This window comes from Ovis canadensis, chromosome 13 (assembly GCF_042477335.2).
Source record: "Ovis canadensis isolate MfBH-ARS-UI-01 breed Bighorn chromosome 13, ARS-UI_OviCan_v2, whole genome shotgun sequence".
NCBI classification, from domain to species: domain Eukaryota; kingdom Metazoa; phylum Chordata; class Mammalia; order Artiodactyla; family Bovidae; genus Ovis; species Ovis canadensis.
Genome location: NC_091257.1, coordinates 91181992 through 91200847, shown reverse-complemented (window position 1 = coordinate 91200847; position 18856 = coordinate 91181992). Strand labels below are relative to the sequence as shown.

Here is an 18856-nt window from a genome sequence, read left to right as displayed (position 1 = left end):
AGCACATGCATTGTCTAAAAGCAGAGGTTCCTTGTTGGGTGGGAGCCGTGTATTAACAGCCAAGATAGATCAGGGGACAGTCAGTAGGACTGCTGATCACTGGAGCCGAGGGCCTCGAGGATGCTCTGCCCTCCTGGTGTTTCTCTCCGGTACCATCCTCACACTCCAGGGCCGAGCAGTTTGTCTTTATTTTGTAGCCCTTGTGTATTTTTATCAAATGCAGGAAAACACAGGCTAGAATGAGGACGGTTTTCCTTCCTCTGTGTTTCCTGTGTGGCCCCAGAAGGAATTTGAGTCTGTGGTCCTCCCCCCGGCTCCCCAGACATGTTCTCTGGTTTTCACAGACCAGGTGTGGCCCAGCGCCTGTTTCTGTAAATGAAGTTTACAGGCACAAAGCCACGTCCACTTAGCGATACCTCGTTTGTAGTCACTTCTGCTCTCCTGTGACGAGAGTGTTGCAGTAGAGACCATATGACCTGCAAAGCCTCAGCTGTTCACCTCCTATCTTTATAGAACCCTTTTGTAGAGAAGGTTTGCTGGCTCCTGGTATAGGCTGGGGTGTTCCATGGAGTGTTCCAGAAGCCGATGAACAGGCCTGTTTATTTCTCGTTAAGCTGACCTGTGGAAGGAACAGGGGCGTAAGAACGTGTGCGCTCGGAGCCTGCAGTTAGTCCCATAGCAACCTGCTTGCCTGACTCTGAGAACACACCTTGGGCACATGGGGGAGGAAAAAATCGTAACTCATTCTGCCTGCAATGATTTACCTTTCCTTTTCTAAAATGTTGCATATTTATCAGATTATTTTTATGGCGCAGAAAACACTTACAAGCAGCAGATAAGGCCGGTATCTGATTGGCAAGGTGATTCCCAGCCAGCTAGTTCTCATCAAGGATGAACCCTCCTAAAAAAAGGGCAGCCTGGTCCGCCCGCCTCTTGGTCCTCCAGGGAACGCCCGCCCCTGGCCAGGTGGGGGTTGGGGGCGGACATGGAGGAGGGGAACTTAACTTCTCAAGGGGCAATATCTTGGCTTCTGTTAGATGGAAAGGGCTTGGTTGCCCGCTCAAGAGATGATGAGCGGTCACATTCTGATTCTTCTAGTTTCATTGAGGTTTTCATGCGTCTTCCTGTTCTATTATTAACTTACTGAAAGGAAGCTGGGCCCTCAAATACGCCTTCCTGCTATCTTGCAGAAAGCCGCAGTGCATCCTGGAGGACCCCACTCAGGTTAGAAATAGTTCTGCTTGCTTGATAGGTCCAGTTTATCTCTCGCGGGGGGGGGGGGGGTTCCTCCGTCTTGCCCTCCCCCAGCCGCTCCACTTTCACACCCTCCCCTGTCGAAATTCAAGCAACCATTTTCCTAGGCAGAGAGCAGGTTTCTGCCTGGGTGACTCTGAGCTGAGGGCAGTTTTGCGTCCCACCCGGGGACCTTGGGCAGTGCTTGGAGATATTTTTGGTTGTCCCAGTTTGGTGCGTGGTGGGTGGGGGTGCCCCCGAATGATGCCACACATCCTCCAGTGCACAGGAGCAGGTCCCCACAACCAAGATTGTCTAGCCCAAGATGTCACCTGAGTTGAGAACCCCTTACTCTAGATGCTGTTATCTTTTCCTGCCCCCTCTCTATTACGTTTCTAGTTGTCTTCCTAAATTTCAGACTTTTTTCCCTTCTACTCTTCTTGCATTAGCAGAAGTTATTTTTTTAAGTGTTTACTGGTGTATCGTTGATTTATAATGTGTTAGTTTCAGGCCTACAGCAAGGAGAAACAGGCACATAACGTGTATGTAGTCTGTTTTTGATTCTTTTCCCGTATAGTTCATTACAGAGAATGGAGGAGAGATCCATGCACTGTGCAGCTGGTCCTTGTTAGTATTCTGTGTTGTCGTTTGGTCACTCAGTCACGTCCAACCCTTTTGTGACCCCGTTTACTGTAGCCCACCAGGCTCCTCTGTCCATGGAGTTTTCCAGGCAAGAGTACTGGAGTGGGTTGCCATTTCCTCCTCCAGGGGATCTTCCTGAACCAGGAAGATCCAAACCTGAGTCTCCTGCATTGAAGGTGGATTCTTTCTCACTGAGCCGCTGGGGAAGTCCATCTATTTTATATATAGTAATGTGTAAATGTCAATCAGAAACTTCCAGTTCATCCCCCGCTCCCTTTGCCGCCTGGTAATAATCGTAAGTTTGTTTGGCAGAAGTTATTTTGAATTACAGAGAATGTCCTCTGAGGGGGTCACTGAATCATCAGAATCTCTTTTTCATTCAGCTTCATCTTCTGTGGGGCATAGGGATGAAAGTGCTAGGACACCCGGGTGGGAGTCTTTGCTTCTGGACTTGTGGGGTCAGATGAGTCTTTTAAGCTTCATTTTCTCATCTGTCCACTAGGACTAGTGATGTCTGCCCTGCGTGCCTCTCTGGGGATGGTGAGGACAGAATGGAGATGGTGTGTGTGACAGTGCGCTGAAAAGCGTAACGTAGAGAGAATAGCATAATGATGCTATTATCTGCTGGAAACCAAGTAGAGCAGGCTCTTTAAACGAACTGAAAGAGGACTCAAAAATTACACAACTGCCCTTATTAGTCTTAGCTCTTTTCTTAGTAGAAATGAGTTGGGAGGCTTAGAAGGATTGATTCATGAAGATCTGCTAAGCAAGCATCTCTGAAACTCTTTATCAAGGAAGGTGGAAGTACCAGGCATTTGGGAGACATTAAAACCTCATAGTAAAAACCAGGAGCAAGATGGATGCCTGCAATTGTGGTCACTCGCTCCCATTATCCTGGGGGTCCTAGCTGGTAAAATAAGGAGAAAACTAAAATGATACACGGATATTAGACATGGGCAGACAAAACTAATGTTACTTAGAGATGATAAAAGCTTTTAATCAGTAAACTATTAGAACTGTGTATATATATAAATAGTATTAAAAATCTAATAGCGCTTCTATGTACCAACAATAACTATTTAGAAACTGTAATGGGAAAATGGCCCATTCACAGCAGCAACAAAAATTATGCAGTCCCTAACCAATATATGAGATCTTCATGGAAAAAACTGTAAAGTTTTACTGAAGGACAGGGAAAGGAAGTTTTTTTAGAGGTAGGCACTGTGGTTGTGGCTGCCCTCTTGTCCACGGAATCAAGGCTAAAGTGGGTTGAGTAGCTTTCCCAAGGTCACATGGGAAGTTACCAGGTCTTTTTGAACACTTAACCCCTAGACTTTCTCATACTTCCTAAACAAGATTTCTTACTGGTCTCAAGTATGCATTTTCTGAATGAGTTTCTCTGAGGGATTGTTTTCAGAGAGTAGCTTTGCTGGATTTTGTAATGTATCATTTAGTTCAGTCGCTCAGTTGTGACTGACTCTTTTTGACCCCATGGACTGCAGCATGCTAGGCTTCCCTGTCCATCACCAACTCCCAGAGCTTGCTCAGACTCATGTCCATTGAGTTGGTGATGCCAGCCAACCATCTCGTCCTCTGTCATCCCCTTCTCCTCCTGACCTCGATCTCTCCCAGCATCAGGGTCTTTTCTAATGCATCGTTAGGGAAGCCTTTCTCTTGCTATTTTGGCATAGGGAAGGGTCTAGCTCTCATGAATTGGCACTTCCCACTCTTATCTTTCTGCCCCTGTTTGTCTTCAGTAAGAAATGTGGCTTCTCTGCAAATACCAAGGCCTCCTGTGTTTGAGAAGCATGGTTTTACGAAAGCCTCTTGTTGGCTATAATTCTTTGTGCATTGGGGGTAGCCTTCAAAAAAAATGAATTGTCATTTTTGATGACTCATTTCCAAACAGATCCATTCTCCTCTGGCCCATTGTTGAAAGACTCCCAGGGCAAATTGCCATGCTTGCTTGGCTTTTTACGTTTAGACTTCCATATGTTGGACTTCGAAGTGTACCAGCAGTATTTGTCATGGTGGCGCTGTGTTAATTGCATGCGTTGTATGATTCCTTTTAATTCCAACCACAATCCCATGGAATTAGATGTTATCAGCCCCATTTTACAGATGAGAAAATTGAAGCTGGGGGTGGTTAAGCGACTTGCCCTGGTCCTGCAGCTGGTTGAGCTAAATTTGAACCCAGGCATGCCTTGTTTTTAGCCGTTGTGCTCTCCTGCTAGGCTGCCTGTTAACTCTCAGACACCAGCTTTTCAAGTCATGGCCTCTTCAAATACATGATTGAAAAAGTAAATCTTAATACCTAATGACTTGCAAATTTTATATTAATATAAAATAGAGTAACCCCAGATAGCTTTTTACTGAATGTGTGTAATGCTCTGATTTTCTTTTGTTGTTATTGTTGTGTTTGTTCAAATTCCTTTTGAGAATGCACATTTGTTTTGAAACCAAACCTGTCTTTCTTGCCTACATTTCAGTCAGAACTAAGACATGGTCCGTTTTACTATATGAAGCAGCCACTCACCACAGACCCTGTTGATGTTGTACCGCAGGACGGACGAAATGATTTCTACTGCTGGGTTTGTCACCGGGAAGGCCAAGTCCTTTGCTGTGAGCTCTGTCCCCGGGTTTATCACGCTAAGTGTCTGAGACTGACATCGGAACCAGAGGGGGACTGGTTTTGTCCTGAATGTGAGGTTAGTTCCTGATGAATGAATGCATTGTCTGCCTCGTTTACTCTCCTTTCTGTTTCTTCCTTTGATATCGAATTTTTCAAATAATCCAAACACGAGGAGGAGAGAAGTTTTTTGTCTTCCCTCTGCTCGGTCCTGATCATCCCCCTTTTGGGGACCGACACTGGCAGTGGTCTTAGCACTCCAGCTCTTGGAAAGACAATCGCACTGAATATTGATTTTGAGTCTTCGTGGGTTTCTGGATCGCTTTGAGATCTTCAGCCTTCTTTGATTCTTCTGGAATGAGCATTCCGGAAGGTACAAACTTCTACCAAGCTCTTTTCTTCCTTCTTGGATGTTGTTTCCTGCTGCGTCACTGAATCCTCGGCAGTAGCCAAGCTGGAAGGCCAGTGTTGTTTGTATGTTCCACATGGTGGCCATCTGATGCTCTTTTTCATACCTCTTAAATGAAGAGGTCCCGGAAGTCCTCTTATGATTTGAGAAAGACTTAAAGAAGGGAAGGAGCCATGGAGCCATGGGAAAAGGCAGTGGGGATGGAACCGAGTCAGAAGCACGCTGGCGCAGTGAAGGGAACGTGTATATTTCATTTGTAGCAAAGCCTGAACACTCTTCATGAAAACAATTAAGATTTCCAGTCTTCTGAAGTGTCTTCTAGTCTTGGGATCATCCATCTAAGATGCTTTTTCCAAATGCTGAAAATAAGAATTTTATCTAGAAAACAAAAATGAAGTGAAACAACAACAGCAGCAAGCAAAAAGAATGTCATCTACAAAGTTATTTAATATGGAATGTCACCTGAATTCAAAGGTACATTGGTATTAGATCTCAGATGAGGATGCTTTCTATGCAGGAAATGGAAAGTTCTCAGATGTTGATCATGGGGGAAGAAAGGCAAGCTTTAGGATGGTGTCTGTCATACCGCTTTTGTATACAGTAAAGGGAAAATCTATGGGAAGAAATTAGGTGTCAGATTAATATGATGATGACATTTTAATGGTGTTATGCCCCTAGAGTTGCACAAGATGATCCCTGATTCTGTCTGGGTTACTTTAGACAGAGACATTGTTCAGCAGTGGCCTCCTGTTCAGAGTCCAATCTCATTCTCTGCATTTAATTGTGGAAACTGGAGCCTTCATCTGTTTCCTTTGTCTTGACCATTCCTTCCCAATTGTTTAATAATTTCTCAGCGAAGATAGTGGCTCAGATGGGATACTTTTGCTGTAGAGAATAGAGCTTGATGAAAGGCAGCTGAAACCATAGGGATTTATTATCATGTGTAGAAAGAAGCCAGAGGCAGGACCAGGACAGAGTTTGTTCAGAGCCAGAATCTTCACATTTTGTTGTTGAGGTGACGTGTCCCTGGCCGTAAGATGGTGGCTGGAGGTTTTATCACGTGTGGCTAGACAGTAGTCCTCCTGGGAGAAGTGTGTCTCCTCACATCCCTTTTTATCAAGCAAAAGACACGCCCTTGGGCTCCTTGGTCAGGATTGGCTCACCAGTCCCCAGGCAGGAAATGCTTGCAAACTCTGGCCCCTTTTCATTCTGCATTGTAGGACCTGGGCGTTGCCAGCCAGGAGGACTGGGCTGGGCTGGGAGAGAAGAGGTCCACAGTTGAGTGAGCAACTCAGGTGTTCACCATGGAGAGTTACCTGGAGACGAACTGGAGTTCAAACAGATGTGTGATCTGTGTCTAAGACTTTGACTCCTGGATTTCTTCCAGGAGTGAATGGGCGAGGCGGTCAACTAGGAAGACTAGCTGTTTCTGGTTCTGGTAGCTGAACAGTTAGATCCATGCATCATTTCCTCTTCCGAGCTCCTCTTGTGTTGCCCTTTTTTCTCAACAACCAGCCATGAAAGTTCCTTTTGGAGGATCCGGAGATCTGAAGAATGGAAACAAAATCCAGATTAGTTGGAGAAACCTTGCTTTGCTCTCCCTACACAGGTGAATCAAGAGTGACATCACCCGAGTTGGCTATTTTTGTTCTTGCTGCTACCTAAGGATTCCACAGCTCTGAGATCTGGTACCAGTTTATATAGCAGAATCTGGTTTCAGACGTGTCTTTAATAGGAACTTCTCTTTTCTCACCCATGGAGGTAGACGTGTAAGATTGCTCCTTGGGTAATTTGCTGGAGTGTCCTGAGGGGGTTCACGTCAGTGGTGACAGAGAATGAAATCATACTTATTAGTTCACTTCCATGCATTAGACTTTTTCTATAGGGAAGACTGTCCTGCTCCATCCATGATGTCATTGCATTAATGCCTTGTCAGTTCCCTGAAAGATAGCCCAGAACCTTTAGAGGCTCAAGGAAAGTGGTTCATTCATTGTGTGAGGAGAGTGCTCTGAAACCACCAGTGGCCTTTCGTGTCCTATTTTTGAAACCCAAGGTTATAAGAATGACGATTTTTCGGGTCCTTGCCCACCTCCCCTCTTTTCAGATTATATTGCCTCCATGAGCTAACAACACTTCTTAATCAGGTCATCAGTGGATTGGTAGGCTGCTTCATTTTTATCCACAGATCAGCCCCCAGGTCAAGTAGACTGGAGTCCTCGTCAAGAGAAAGAACTGGTCTCATTTAGGTGGGGGTCATTTTTTGTGTTTGAAGTTACTGGAAAATTAGGAAAGGGAAATGAATACATGGCATCCTAATGTTCTTTCCTAACCGGGTATTTGTGTGATTTTGACTTGTAGAAGATCACAGTAGCGGAATGCATCGAGACTCAGAGTAAAGCCATGACGATGCTCACCATCGAACAGTTATCATATCTGCTCAAGTTCGCCATTCAGAAAATGAAACAGCCAGGGGTAAGAAGACACTTCCCTTTGTTACACGTGTTGATGAGACGGTGATTTTTGTTCTGTTAACAGTTTTGTTCCTTGTAGTTACCTCGGCTTTTCAGACTCGTGCGCTTCTTACTCTTTGGGTCTTGTGTGCCCAGATGCAAATCCCTGTAAATTTAATGGGACAGAGGCATTGAGCGAATTCTCAAAAGTGAACACTTTGTGTCCCCTAGGAGTTTAGTCGGGAAATGACATATATTAGGAAGCTGGTGGGGATGTAAATTCTTAGTGGTTGCAAAGTGAAACCTCAGACCTCGCTAGATAAGGGGGAGTTGTAAAAATTCCATTTCAGTGAGAGAGCTGAGTGCAGCCCGGGGTATTTGTAATCAGGGTCTAATGAGGGAGCCTTCGAGATTCCTGTAGAGGGCGAGGATTTGCTTGGTTTCTTCAAGTTTGAATTGGGATTTGATGCACAGCCTTTGCCTTTAGGAAAATCGATGTGAGAGCAGGCCTGCCATGTTCAGCTGGCAAGCTGTGTACTTTAAAGTGGTTTTTCTCAAACAGTCCCAGTTACCATAGCTGTCATTTTGTAGTTTTTTGCCACGGTTGTCAGAAAGATGGCAGTAACATACCTTGTTTTTAAAAATAATACTTTATGACAAGATTATCAACGTTAGGACATTTTTCTTACAGAAAATTGGGTTCTTTTGTAGAGTTCTTTGGTAGATTTACACAAAGGCACCAGATGGGCTAGTGGTGACCCTTTATGAAACTCTTCAGACTTTGCTTTCTAAGTCAAAGGAATATATGGAAATACAGAATCTGAATGCTTTTAGTAGCCATTGTGGTTTAATTTCTTTAAAAATGTAGAAACTTTAGTTTTGAGATTATATTCTGAAATTTGATACCGTGATGGAAAAAGTTCAGAGCATGCCCATTGGGTGTTGCTAAATTGGGAACCCCTTTCACAAAAACTCCATCAACGGAAGCAAAAGTATATAGCCTCATTAAAAATAAAACACCAAACTTTGACAAGAAGAATTGATTTATTTAGATTTGTCAACACTGTAGAATTATAAACCAAAAAGAATAAGAAGGTGTTAATTTCTTACCTAAATTGTTTGTTACAAAGTCAGGGCAGAAAGTTGCTGATTTTATGGAAGCATCTTTTAAACTGACAAAGCCAAACTTATTCTGGATGAGAAAGAGCTTGGATAACTGCAGATGGTAACCCATTCACATGCCTTGCTTGAGCACAATTTGGTCGTTAATTAAATCTTACCTATAAGTGTGTGTTTGTCTATATGAATTGTATACGTGTGTTCCTGGTCATAGTTCCTTGACAAGGGATCAAACCTGGGCTCCTGGCGTTGAGAGCACTGAGTCTTAACCACTGGGAATTCCCTATATATTTTTTGATTAATAAATAAATAGTGTCCATTGACAAACCAGGCCTCACATTTTGAACTGATTCAAATAGGGCTTAAAAAAGTGGACTAAGATACAAAACCTTTATTCTAGGGCCCCAGCCTCCAGGCCACGGACTGGTATGCCTGTCAGATCGGCCGTGGCATTAGATTGGAAATAAAGTGCACAGTAATTGTAATATGCTTGAATCATCCCCAAACCATTACCTCACCCCCATCCATGGAGAAATGGTCTTCCACAAAACCTGTCCCTGGTGCTTAAAAGGTTGGAGACCACTGCTTTACATAGTCCCTGTGTTGAAAGTAATTTGGCTCCTAAGAGGAGGAGCAAAATCTCACTAAGATTTCCACCCATGTGTAAAATACCTGTTGGCAATTAAGGGAACTTTTTGGCACGTCATCTCTGCTACTGCTGCTAAGTCACTTCAGTCGTGTCTGACTCTCTGCGACTCCATAGAAGGCAGCCCACCAGGCTCCCCCATCCCTGGGATTCTCCAGGCAAGAACGCTGGAGTGGGTTGCCATTTCCTTCTCCAGTGCATGAAAATGAAAAGTGAAAGTGAAGTCGCTCAGTCGTGTCTGACCCTCAGTGACCCCATGGACTGCAGCCTTCCAGGCTCCTCCATCCATGGGATTTTCCAGGCAAGAGTACTGGGGTGGGGTGCCATTGCCTTCTCCAATGTCATCCCTAGGTGTAGCCAAATTTCACCTCCAGTCAGTTTTAATTGTGGGCATTTGCAGTGTACTACAGATGAGCCTCCTTCAGAGTTGAGGTCTAAAGTAACTGATAGCCCGTTGTTCTTGTCGGTCTTGATTGAAGAGGCCTGGACCTGTTATTTGAGTATACACTGGAAACAGAGCAGATGACAGAACTGGAACACAGCTGGGCCATGATGATTGACAACCAGGCAGAATTAGAAGGTGAACCACTTTGGAGCTTTTCAAGGGCCTGTTTTGTAGAAAGTTTTAGAACTGTGTTTTCTGGAAAGATGTCTCCATTGTGGAAGTACTTGTAGGCGTTAATGCTTGCGGTCTTCCGTAGCAGTGACGAGTTTGTGTTTGTGTGTATGCGTCCTTTCTTTTACAGACAGATGCATTTCAGAAGCCTGTCCCATTGGAGCAACATCCTGACTATGCAGAATACATCTTCCACCCCATGGACCTTTGTACATTGGAAAAGGTGGGCTTCCATCAAAGAGCCCACAGCGGTCGAGATGACTCAAGATTCGCCCTTACTTCCCAGCCCTGTCTCAATAGATGGCTCTTCTGTGTCTCCCCTGCGCCACTTCTATTTGGATGGAAGAACGCTCATTCCCCTAACTTCTTTGTAATATTTTCCCAAGGATTGCAGTGGGCGTTGAAACCCACTGCTTAGCGCCGAATAGTATTTCTGCTGGTGACTCTAGCCTTTTACCTGAGAAAGTTACAGCTTCTAAGCAATAGTGATTTGATTGATTTGGGGTTTACCCTTCTCTTTCTTTTGGAGGTGTTAATGAGAGCAGCAGGAAGGAAGCAAGAGAAAATCAAGTATCTGGGAAACCTTCATGTTGGCAGTAAACATGTGGCTTCTTAGATCTTGACTTATTTCACGGAGAAGGGTATTTTTGTAGTGCCTAGCCCTGGTTTTCAAAGGTTCAAACTGAAATTCCATGCTGAAAATTACACTGGTAGCATTTTAGACTGTGTCTGTCATCTTGGTGCTGATTTTCAAATTTTTGGCACCAAAATATTCTTTAAAAAAACCATGAATGAGGAGAAAACATTACTTTGTATTGTGTGTATTGATGGACCCACTCCCCCAACCTCCAAACAGTAAATTCAGCATGCTTTGGAAAATTGCTCACACCCTTATGGTGTTAAAAAAAAAAAGACATTCCCAAAAGATGAGGTTAGAATCCTAATTTCACAAATTAATAGCTTTGGAATTTTGGATTAGTTCTTTAACATTACTGTATCTCAGTTTCCCTGTCTGTAAAATGGGGATAAGAATGGCTTCATTGAGTTTTTAATTATGAGGCTTTTGGGAGACTGTGCAGTTAATAATAAATGTGTAAATATATAAAATACTCTGGTTCATTGGAGGAAGCTGCTTGATAAATGACAGTGCTATAAGATGAGAAGATTCAGGTTAGTGTGATGAATTCAGTGAATGCATTTTTATAGAGTTATAGATCTCAACTGTAATAGCATCTTGGGAAATGAGTAAAAGCATTAATTAATTTGGCAAATGACTGCTAAGAAAATTATGTGGGGACGCAGGTGTTACAGGCTGTGGCTTACAGAGACTTACTGGTGATTATTTTCTGTGGCTTTTCTCCCCAGAATGCTAAAAAGAAAATGTATGGCTGCACAGAAGCCTTCCTGGCTGATGCAAAGTGGATTTTGCACAACTGTATCATTTACAATGGGGGTGAGTGGCTTAGATGACTCTTAGAAAAGAGGGGGCGCTGTGTGCGTTGCCTGTTCTCCTGCCTTTCATTAAAAAAAAAAAAAATCAGAATCTTTTCTCATGCGTCAGAACCCAGAGCTGAAAAAACTCTGTGTAGATTGCTCATATGTGTGAATAGGGGGTGGGGACTTACATGCACTTTAGGGTATGAGCTGATGTCCACTGTTGCTTGTGACTATGTGATGCTTTTACCTGTCCTCTTAATTTTTAAAACATATTTATCTATCTTTGGTTGCACTGGGTCTTTGCTGCTGTGTGTGGGCTTTCTCTAGTTGCGGCGAGTGGGAGCTACTCTTCGTTGCCGTGCATGGGGTTCCCATCTCGGTGGTTTCTCTTGTTGCAGAGAACAGGCTCTAAGTGCTCAGGCTTCAGTCATGGGGCATGGGCTTAGGTGGCCCACGGCATGTGGAGTCTGGGATTGAACCCGTGTGCCCTGCAGGGGCACGCAGATTCTTAACCATTATATCATCAGGGAAGGCCTCCCTGCCCTTCTTAATGGAGGAATAATTATATAAAATAGAAAGCACAGGTTTCACAGGTACATTCCATGAATCTGACAAATGTGTTCCACCTCCGTAACTCCAACCGCAAAGACGACCCTGAAACGTTTCTATCACCCTGTTATATCCCAGTTGCCTCTCTCCCCTAAATCCACACTCCTCAAAAGGAATTACTGTTCTGTTTTCTATAACTGAGAATTAATTCTCCATATTCTAGAATTTCATATCAGTGGAGTCTTGACAGAGTGTAATATTTTGGGGATTCACTTCTGTTGTATTATTGCTTTGTTCCTTCTTACTGAGGGGTGGTATCAGCATTGTGTCAATATACAATTTATCCATTTCCTTTGTTGATGTTGATGGATATTTGTATTGTTTTCAGTTTTCGGCTATTATGAATAAAGCCCCCCGCCCCCCGCCTCCCCGCCCTGCCCCGTGAACATTGTTACAGAAGTCTTTGTGTGGACGCTCTCATTTCTCTTGGATAAATACCCAAGAGTGGTATTGCTAGATCATTGAGTAGGTTTGTATTTAAATTATAAGAAATTTTACCAAACTATTTCGTCAGGTAGTTGTAAAATACACTTCTTCTAGCAGTGTACGTGAGAGTTTTTGTCGCGCCATATCATTGCCAACATTTGATGCTGTGTAGCCGTCCTTGAACGCATGCAGTGTTATGCAGTGGCCGTTTTATTTGTCTCTAATGACTTGGTATTGAGTACCTTCTGTGTTCATTAGTCATTTATGCATCTTTTGTTGGTAAAATGTCTATTCAGATCTTTTGTTCATTTCAAAAATTGAATTTTTTTTAAAATTATTGAGTTCTAGGACTTTTCTTTGATTCTATATAAAGTTTTGTTACGTTTTTGTGGATTAACCTTTCTGGACAGATTAGAGGAGACTTCCCATTAAAATCTCTTCCATGGGCACCTTTCCCATTGCCCTGTCTTCTGCCATAATCCTCTCTGTCTGCCTTCTTGCCAGGTAGATCTTTAAGCGTGTCCTGCCCCATCCTGCTCCTCTAGTCCCCTGCTGAAACCCTCCTCTCTCTTTGCCTTGATGATTTTTCCTTGTCCTTTAGTCTCAGCCTTTCAGTCCTGAGTAGTTTTCCTTTGTGACCCGGACCATATTACATACTTTTGTCAAGGGCTCTCATTACCTGTCCTTCCGCATGACAGTATTTATCACACTTTCTTGATGGTGCTTTTTAAATTTTGAGTTGCTCACCAGGGCGTAAGGTCTTTAAGGGCCTATCTTGTTTCCTGTACACGCTCAGGCCTAGCATAGACTGTTGTTAGCTGATGTTTGAAGAAGGAAATATGAGTGGATGACTATCTGCTTAAAGTACATATTTTGCATTACTAACGTGTTTGCAGGGCTGGGGATGCAGGGATGAGAGAAAGATATGTATCTAGGCATTGGGAATTTGTGTAAAGGTTATAAACTCAAATACAGAGAAAGGCCAGTAAGATCATATAAACAAGTGAATGAAGTCAGGTAGCAGAAAAACAGAATAAGCCAGGATGACCAGTGCGGGAAGCTGGAGACTACAGACAGCAGGAACCTCCTACCCACTCTGGAGAGATCGCCATTGGACACTCCAGTGGTTTATTGGGTACAGTGTTTTCTGATCTGAGTTTTCAAACATGTCAGAAATCTAGGTATTTGTGTGTATGAAATCTTTTGCCACCAAATCTACAATTTCTGAAAACATACTGTTCAATACAACATGGCTTTTTGACCTTCTTGTTCTCTGGTTTAGTGCAAAGGTGAAGGATTAAGAGTTAGACCTGGAGCCATAACCTCAATTCATTAGCTCAGTGATCTCATATACGTGATGACTGCTGAACCTCAGTTTACTCTTAGGTGAAATGAGACCATTCATGCTTGCTTCCTAATCAGGCTTTTTTAAGGAGTTAAGTTCATTGCACCAGGCACACTGGAGTTAGTCAATTAAATGTTTTCTTTTCCCTGGACTCTTCTTCTTAGTATTCCCTGGTGGCTCAGAGGGTAAAGCATCTGCCTGCAATGCAGGAGACCTGGGTTCGATCCCTGGGTCAGGAAGATCCCCTGGAGAAAGAAATGGCAACCCACTCCAGTACTCTTGCCTGGAAAATCCCATGGACAGAGAAGCCTGGTAGACTACAGTCCATGGGATCGCAAAGAGTCGGACATGAATGAGCGACTTCACTTTCACTTCCACTTCTTGGGTTAGGGTCTGGGACAAGGGGCAGAAGAAGGCTCCTTTATTTATATATTTATTTATTTACAGCTGTGCTGGGTCCTTGTTGCTGCGGGCTTTTCTCTGCTTGCAGAGAGCAGGGGCTGCTCTCTAGTTGAGACGCGTGGGCTTCTCGTGGCGACTTCTCTTGTTGCAGAGCATGGGCTCCAAGGTGCTTGGGCTCAGTTACTCGTGTAATTTTTCTGGAAAAGGGATCAAACTTGCATCCCCTGCATTGTCATGCAGACTCTTTATCACTGGACTACTGGGGAAGTCCAGAAGGCTCCTTTCCACTAATTTGGGCCTTGAAACTATAAAAGCATCTTTCAAATATTAACTTGTGAACTATTGGGAAACCACCACAAATTGTCATCTTTCAGGGAGTATCTCAGCACCAAAGGTTGGTTTCTGGGAACAGTCAACTACACTGATGTTAGAAGTCAGACATGTCTTGTTTTTAACCTTTAAAGAGTTACTCCCAAGGGAAAGCAAGTGAAAAGGTTGCTAATAGAGGTATAAATCCTAAGGTGTTTCTGTGTTTCCATTTGAATTAATCCTATTGTCTTATTCCCTTAGGAAATCACAAATTGACACAAATTGCAAAAGTAGTCATCAAAATCTGTGAGCATGAGGTATGTGTTTCCCACTGTCCCCTTTTAAGTGTACCTGGAATGGTGGGTTGGGTGCTTGATGTTCCCATTGGTGGAATTGTCCAAGGGTAGTTGTGGAGATTGGAGAATATGTTGATGCACAGACAGCATCTTTTGTCTTCGAGGAAAGTAAAAGCAACAGAGGGGACCCTAGTATGTGATGAAATAACACCCTTACCTTATCTGTGAGCAAGGGGATTTTTTCAGCCTTGACTGGTGGTCAAGCCCTGCATGTAGCTTGGAGTTTATAATTTCTTTGCCCCACAGTCTGTGGCATTTCCCTGGGTCCTTTTTAGTCTTCTTCTTTTTTTTTGTTATAGCACAATTTATATATTTCAAATGGACAAAAAAATTAGTATCATTTACAGTATCTGAAGATAAACTGCCTTTGAATGGGAGCTTTCTTTCTAGTACTTTGAGGTCTACAAGACGTATCTAGAAAATTTATTACTGTGGAAAATGAAGACTGCTTAAATCGAATGGGGGACAGGGGAAGGCCTGTGGTTTTCTTTTTGATTGGTTGATGTAACGCTGTCCTTCAGGCAGCTGAGGGAGTTTCATATTTTCTCTAGACATCGTTAGGCGCCGAAGCTCTGGCAGCACAACTTTGATGCTATACGAATTCTGCCATTTTGCTAGCACTGATAACGGCTCTTGGGTCCACCGCTTCATTAGAACTATTAGCTCCATTCATATTAATTTTTGTTACAAATCTTACAAAGGGGGGCGCTTCTGGGTATTTAGGCCCACATTGTATTTTAAGGCTGTATGTTCAGTTTTCACAAATTGTCCTAGCCCGTGGTGGCTGCCATCTTGCGTCGCTGTTGCTCAGAGGCCGACCCCGTCTTCCCTTTCAGTCTTCTTGTGGCAGGTGTTTGCATTTGTTGTTATTTGCAGGAAATGTCCTGAATTTCTCCAAGAATGGCCCAGGTGTCCAGGAAAAATGCCCCCCTAGTTTTGATGGTGTGGATGAAATGAACCTCCTGGGCTGGGCTTGGGCTGTTCCATGTGTGTGGGGAATGGGCCAAGTTAGGACGCTGGGAGGTGAGGTTCAGAAAGAGATGATGATGGCTTGGGCTAGGTGACTGCATCAAGGTTGGTGAGAAATAGTCCAATTAATGTTCAGGGTGTTCCCCACCATGGCACTTAGTTTAGCTAACCTTACCTGCCAGTATCGTCATATATTTCTTGAGGACTTGCAGATATAAGGCCCCTGGGAGTGACACATTCTAATACCTTTTTGCTTTACAGATGAATGAAATTGAAGTTTGTCCAGAGTGTTATCTAGCTGCCTGCCAAAAACGAGATAACTGGTTTTGTGAGCCTTGTGTAAGTTGGGTTTCCTTTTCTATCTTTGTTTTCTGAACTCTCTGTCTTGGATGACCCAGGACAGCTTTCTCCAGGTGGCTTACTGGATGGAACTTTGGATGATGTTTTTAGATAATTTTCTTGCTGATATAGTTATAGTCAGAAAGGGAGTAATCCAGGTGGGATAAACCTCTTTGGCTAAAAGTTCAAAGCATCATCATTGACGGGGTCTGTTAGTCCTTGAAAACAGCAGGATGCAGAGTAAAAGAAAAACTCACCAGAGGAAAGACACACCAATGTCATGCAGATAGTGAACCAGTAGTGGAAAATGAGTATGTTTCTTACAAATCACCTGGGTCTATTTTAAGAGGTTTGGAAATCCCTTCTAGGATTAACTCCATGATCTCGCCAAACCATGGTTCTTTTTTTTTTCCCCTTTCTTTAAGATTTGATCAATGAAGTAATCAACACTGACATAGTCAGAGCTCAGGAAAGAACAGGAAAATATAGGGTTGTCTGGATTTCCCCTTTTTTTAAAAAAAAAAAATCTATTTTTAATTGGAAGATAATTGCTTTACATTGTTGTGTTGATTTCCACCATACACCAACATGAGTCAGTCATAAGTGTACATATGACGCCTCGCTCTTGAACCTCCCTCCCACCTCACACCCCATCCCACCCCTCTAGGTTGCCACAGAACACCAGGTTAAGCTCCCCTGTGTTACATGGCACCTTCCCACTAGCTGTCAGTTTTACATATGAGACCGTGGTTCTTGAGGATGGGATGGGGGTAGGTCAGTCACCCTTGTTGCCCCCAGGGATCTCCATTTTCCAAACTGGTGCTTTGCAGAGAGAGGTGTGTTTTGGGGTGGGCTGGGAGTATGGAGGTGGGGGTAGAGGGAATTGGGCGGCGAGACTTTTCATTAGAGTTGAGAATCAAAGCATAGCTGATAGCTTTTCCTGCCTTTGGAGATGAATATCTGAATAGTTCAGGCTTTGAGGAGCACTTGATGAAGAATAAAGGTATGTAGTGCTGCCTGTTATTCTGTGCTGGGTGTCATGTGCGTTTAACCCTTCAACTTAATGGAGAGTGTAGGTATCACTGTCCCCGTGTTGCCCAGAAAGGGTCAGTGTCCTGCTCACTGCCATCTAGGTGGTAGTGGCACAGCCAGGATTCAAGCCTGGGTTTGTTAGCGCTTACCTTCTCGGTTTCCCCATTTAACTGCCAGCCTTGCCCAGGCTTACTGGCCATGCATCTGGGGAGACAGACCCTGCTTGAAACGATCCTCTTTCACTTTGTGGCCTGTCTCACCGCTCCCTTGCCTGAACCTCACCTACCGAGCTTTATATATGGGTCTTGCTTTCGAATACGTACAAACTCGGGATTTTGTTTTTCTCTTCCTAGAGCAATCCACATCCTTTGGTTTGGGCAAAACTGAAGGGGTTTCCATTCTGGCCTGCGAAAGCTCTGAGGGATAAAGATGGGCAGGTGGATGCCCGTTTCTTTGGACAACACGACAGGTGGGAGTTAAACACGGGCTTCAAATGCATAGCTCCAAGTGAGCCTTTGATCCTGCCAATGAATGCGAGAAGGGGCGGGGGCACGGCTATTATTTGATTGTCATGATACCCACCGATGATCTTGTAGTTTAAAAATACCGGCCTGGGCTGTGTTAAGCCTGATTGTGCACCGGCTTCCGTTTTTTCAGGTAGGTTGGAAAGGATCTTGCTTTCGTGATTTTGTGGATGCAGCCAGCATGGGCAGAGGTTCCACGGCTATTTTAAGCTCTGCTGTTCTTTTTTTTTGTTTTGTTTTTTTTCCCCCCCTGCAGTAAATTAAATCACCGCACAAATTGCTTTTCAAAATAATGCTTTCAGGGATCAGAAACATTTCCCCAGATTGCTGGTAAATGAATCTCCCATCGTCGTGTGGGGTAGTCCCCTCCTGTTCCTTTTTCTGTGGAGCTAAAATGGGAAATTAGAAGGGGTTGCTGTTTTGACAGGTAGGAGCCCTCCCTCCTAGCCTTCCTGCCCTCCCCCTCCTAGCGAATCGAATTATTCTAGCTAGATGTGAATCACTCTAGCTAATAGCGGCTCTCTGCAGAGCGCAGCCCCCCCACCTGCTTCAGAACAACAGGTAGACAGAGATGAGCAGCGGTTAATATCTCCGGCTCTCTTTCAGCAACTTATGTTGTGATTAAATGAGGCAGCCCCCCCCTACTCCCCCCAGAGCCCTAGCAGGCAGGCTGGAAAGTGTTTGTGTATGTGTATATTTAAAAGACATATTTTGAAAATTATACCCACCCACAGAACATACAGAAAATACAGTTTATCATTTGAAACAACAGCAGAATCTGAAATAATTGCTCCTTGTAAAATTTTGCTTGTCATCTTTGGTGGAAAAAAAAACCAAACGAATTTCAAAGTAATCTGCAAAGTCACTTACCAGGAATCCAAGCAGTGCATTGATAGGAAACAAGATGGAAATTAGCGGAGATGGTTCTGGGATTGATGGCAAGTATTATATTTTGATCTTAACCATTTTTTGTTGGGAAACTTTCTGAAATTCCCTTATTCATTGATTCATTCAAGGAAACATATTTTCAGTGTGTGCTGTGTGCCAGGCCGAGTGCATGCTACTGTGGCAGCTGACATTGTTTTAAGTGCCTTTTTTAATAGAAGCTGCTTTTATCCCCATTTCCTTGATAGGAAAACCAAGGCCCAGAACTAGAAAGTAGCTCAGCTGTGTGACTGTGTTGCTTCTCAAGACATAGCCTCCTAGAGGCTTCCTGTCACTAAGTAAATAGGATATCCCTTTCAGTATTTTCTGGGTCTTCTTTAAGAAAAAGAAACCCTTTTCTGAAATCACTTGTAAAATAACTTCATGGAACTTAGGGCACCAATGCCAGACAAAAATGGGAGAGGGTACAATCCCAGTGA

General features: G+C 43.6%; 1 protein-coding gene across 41 annotated transcripts in view; it reads left to right on the top strand.

Annotated features, from left to right (window-relative positions):
- Nucleotides 1-18856, top strand: part of ZMYND8 (zinc finger MYND-type containing 8) — a 124425-nt gene that overhangs the window by 44650 nt on the left and 60919 nt on the right. For 16 of the 41 annotated variants that reach the window (XM_069548734.1, XM_069548720.1, XM_069548716.1 and 13 more), the window contains 7 exons: nt 4440-4583; nt 7272-7385; nt 9875-9967; nt 11110-11197; nt 14534-14589; nt 15859-15936; nt 17322-17437. In XM_069548734.1, the coding sequence (XP_069404835.1) occupies nt 4440-4583; nt 7272-7385; nt 9875-9967; nt 11110-11197; nt 14534-14589; nt 15859-15936; nt 17322-17437 (689 nt within the window). Of the gene's footprint in view, nt 1-4364; nt 4584-7271; nt 7386-9874; nt 9968-11109; nt 11198-14533; nt 14590-15858; nt 15937-17321; nt 17438-18856 lie in introns of all 41 variants that reach the window. The other 25 variants (XM_069548723.1, XM_069548715.1, XM_069548710.1 and 22 more) reach the window with 2 other exon arrangements.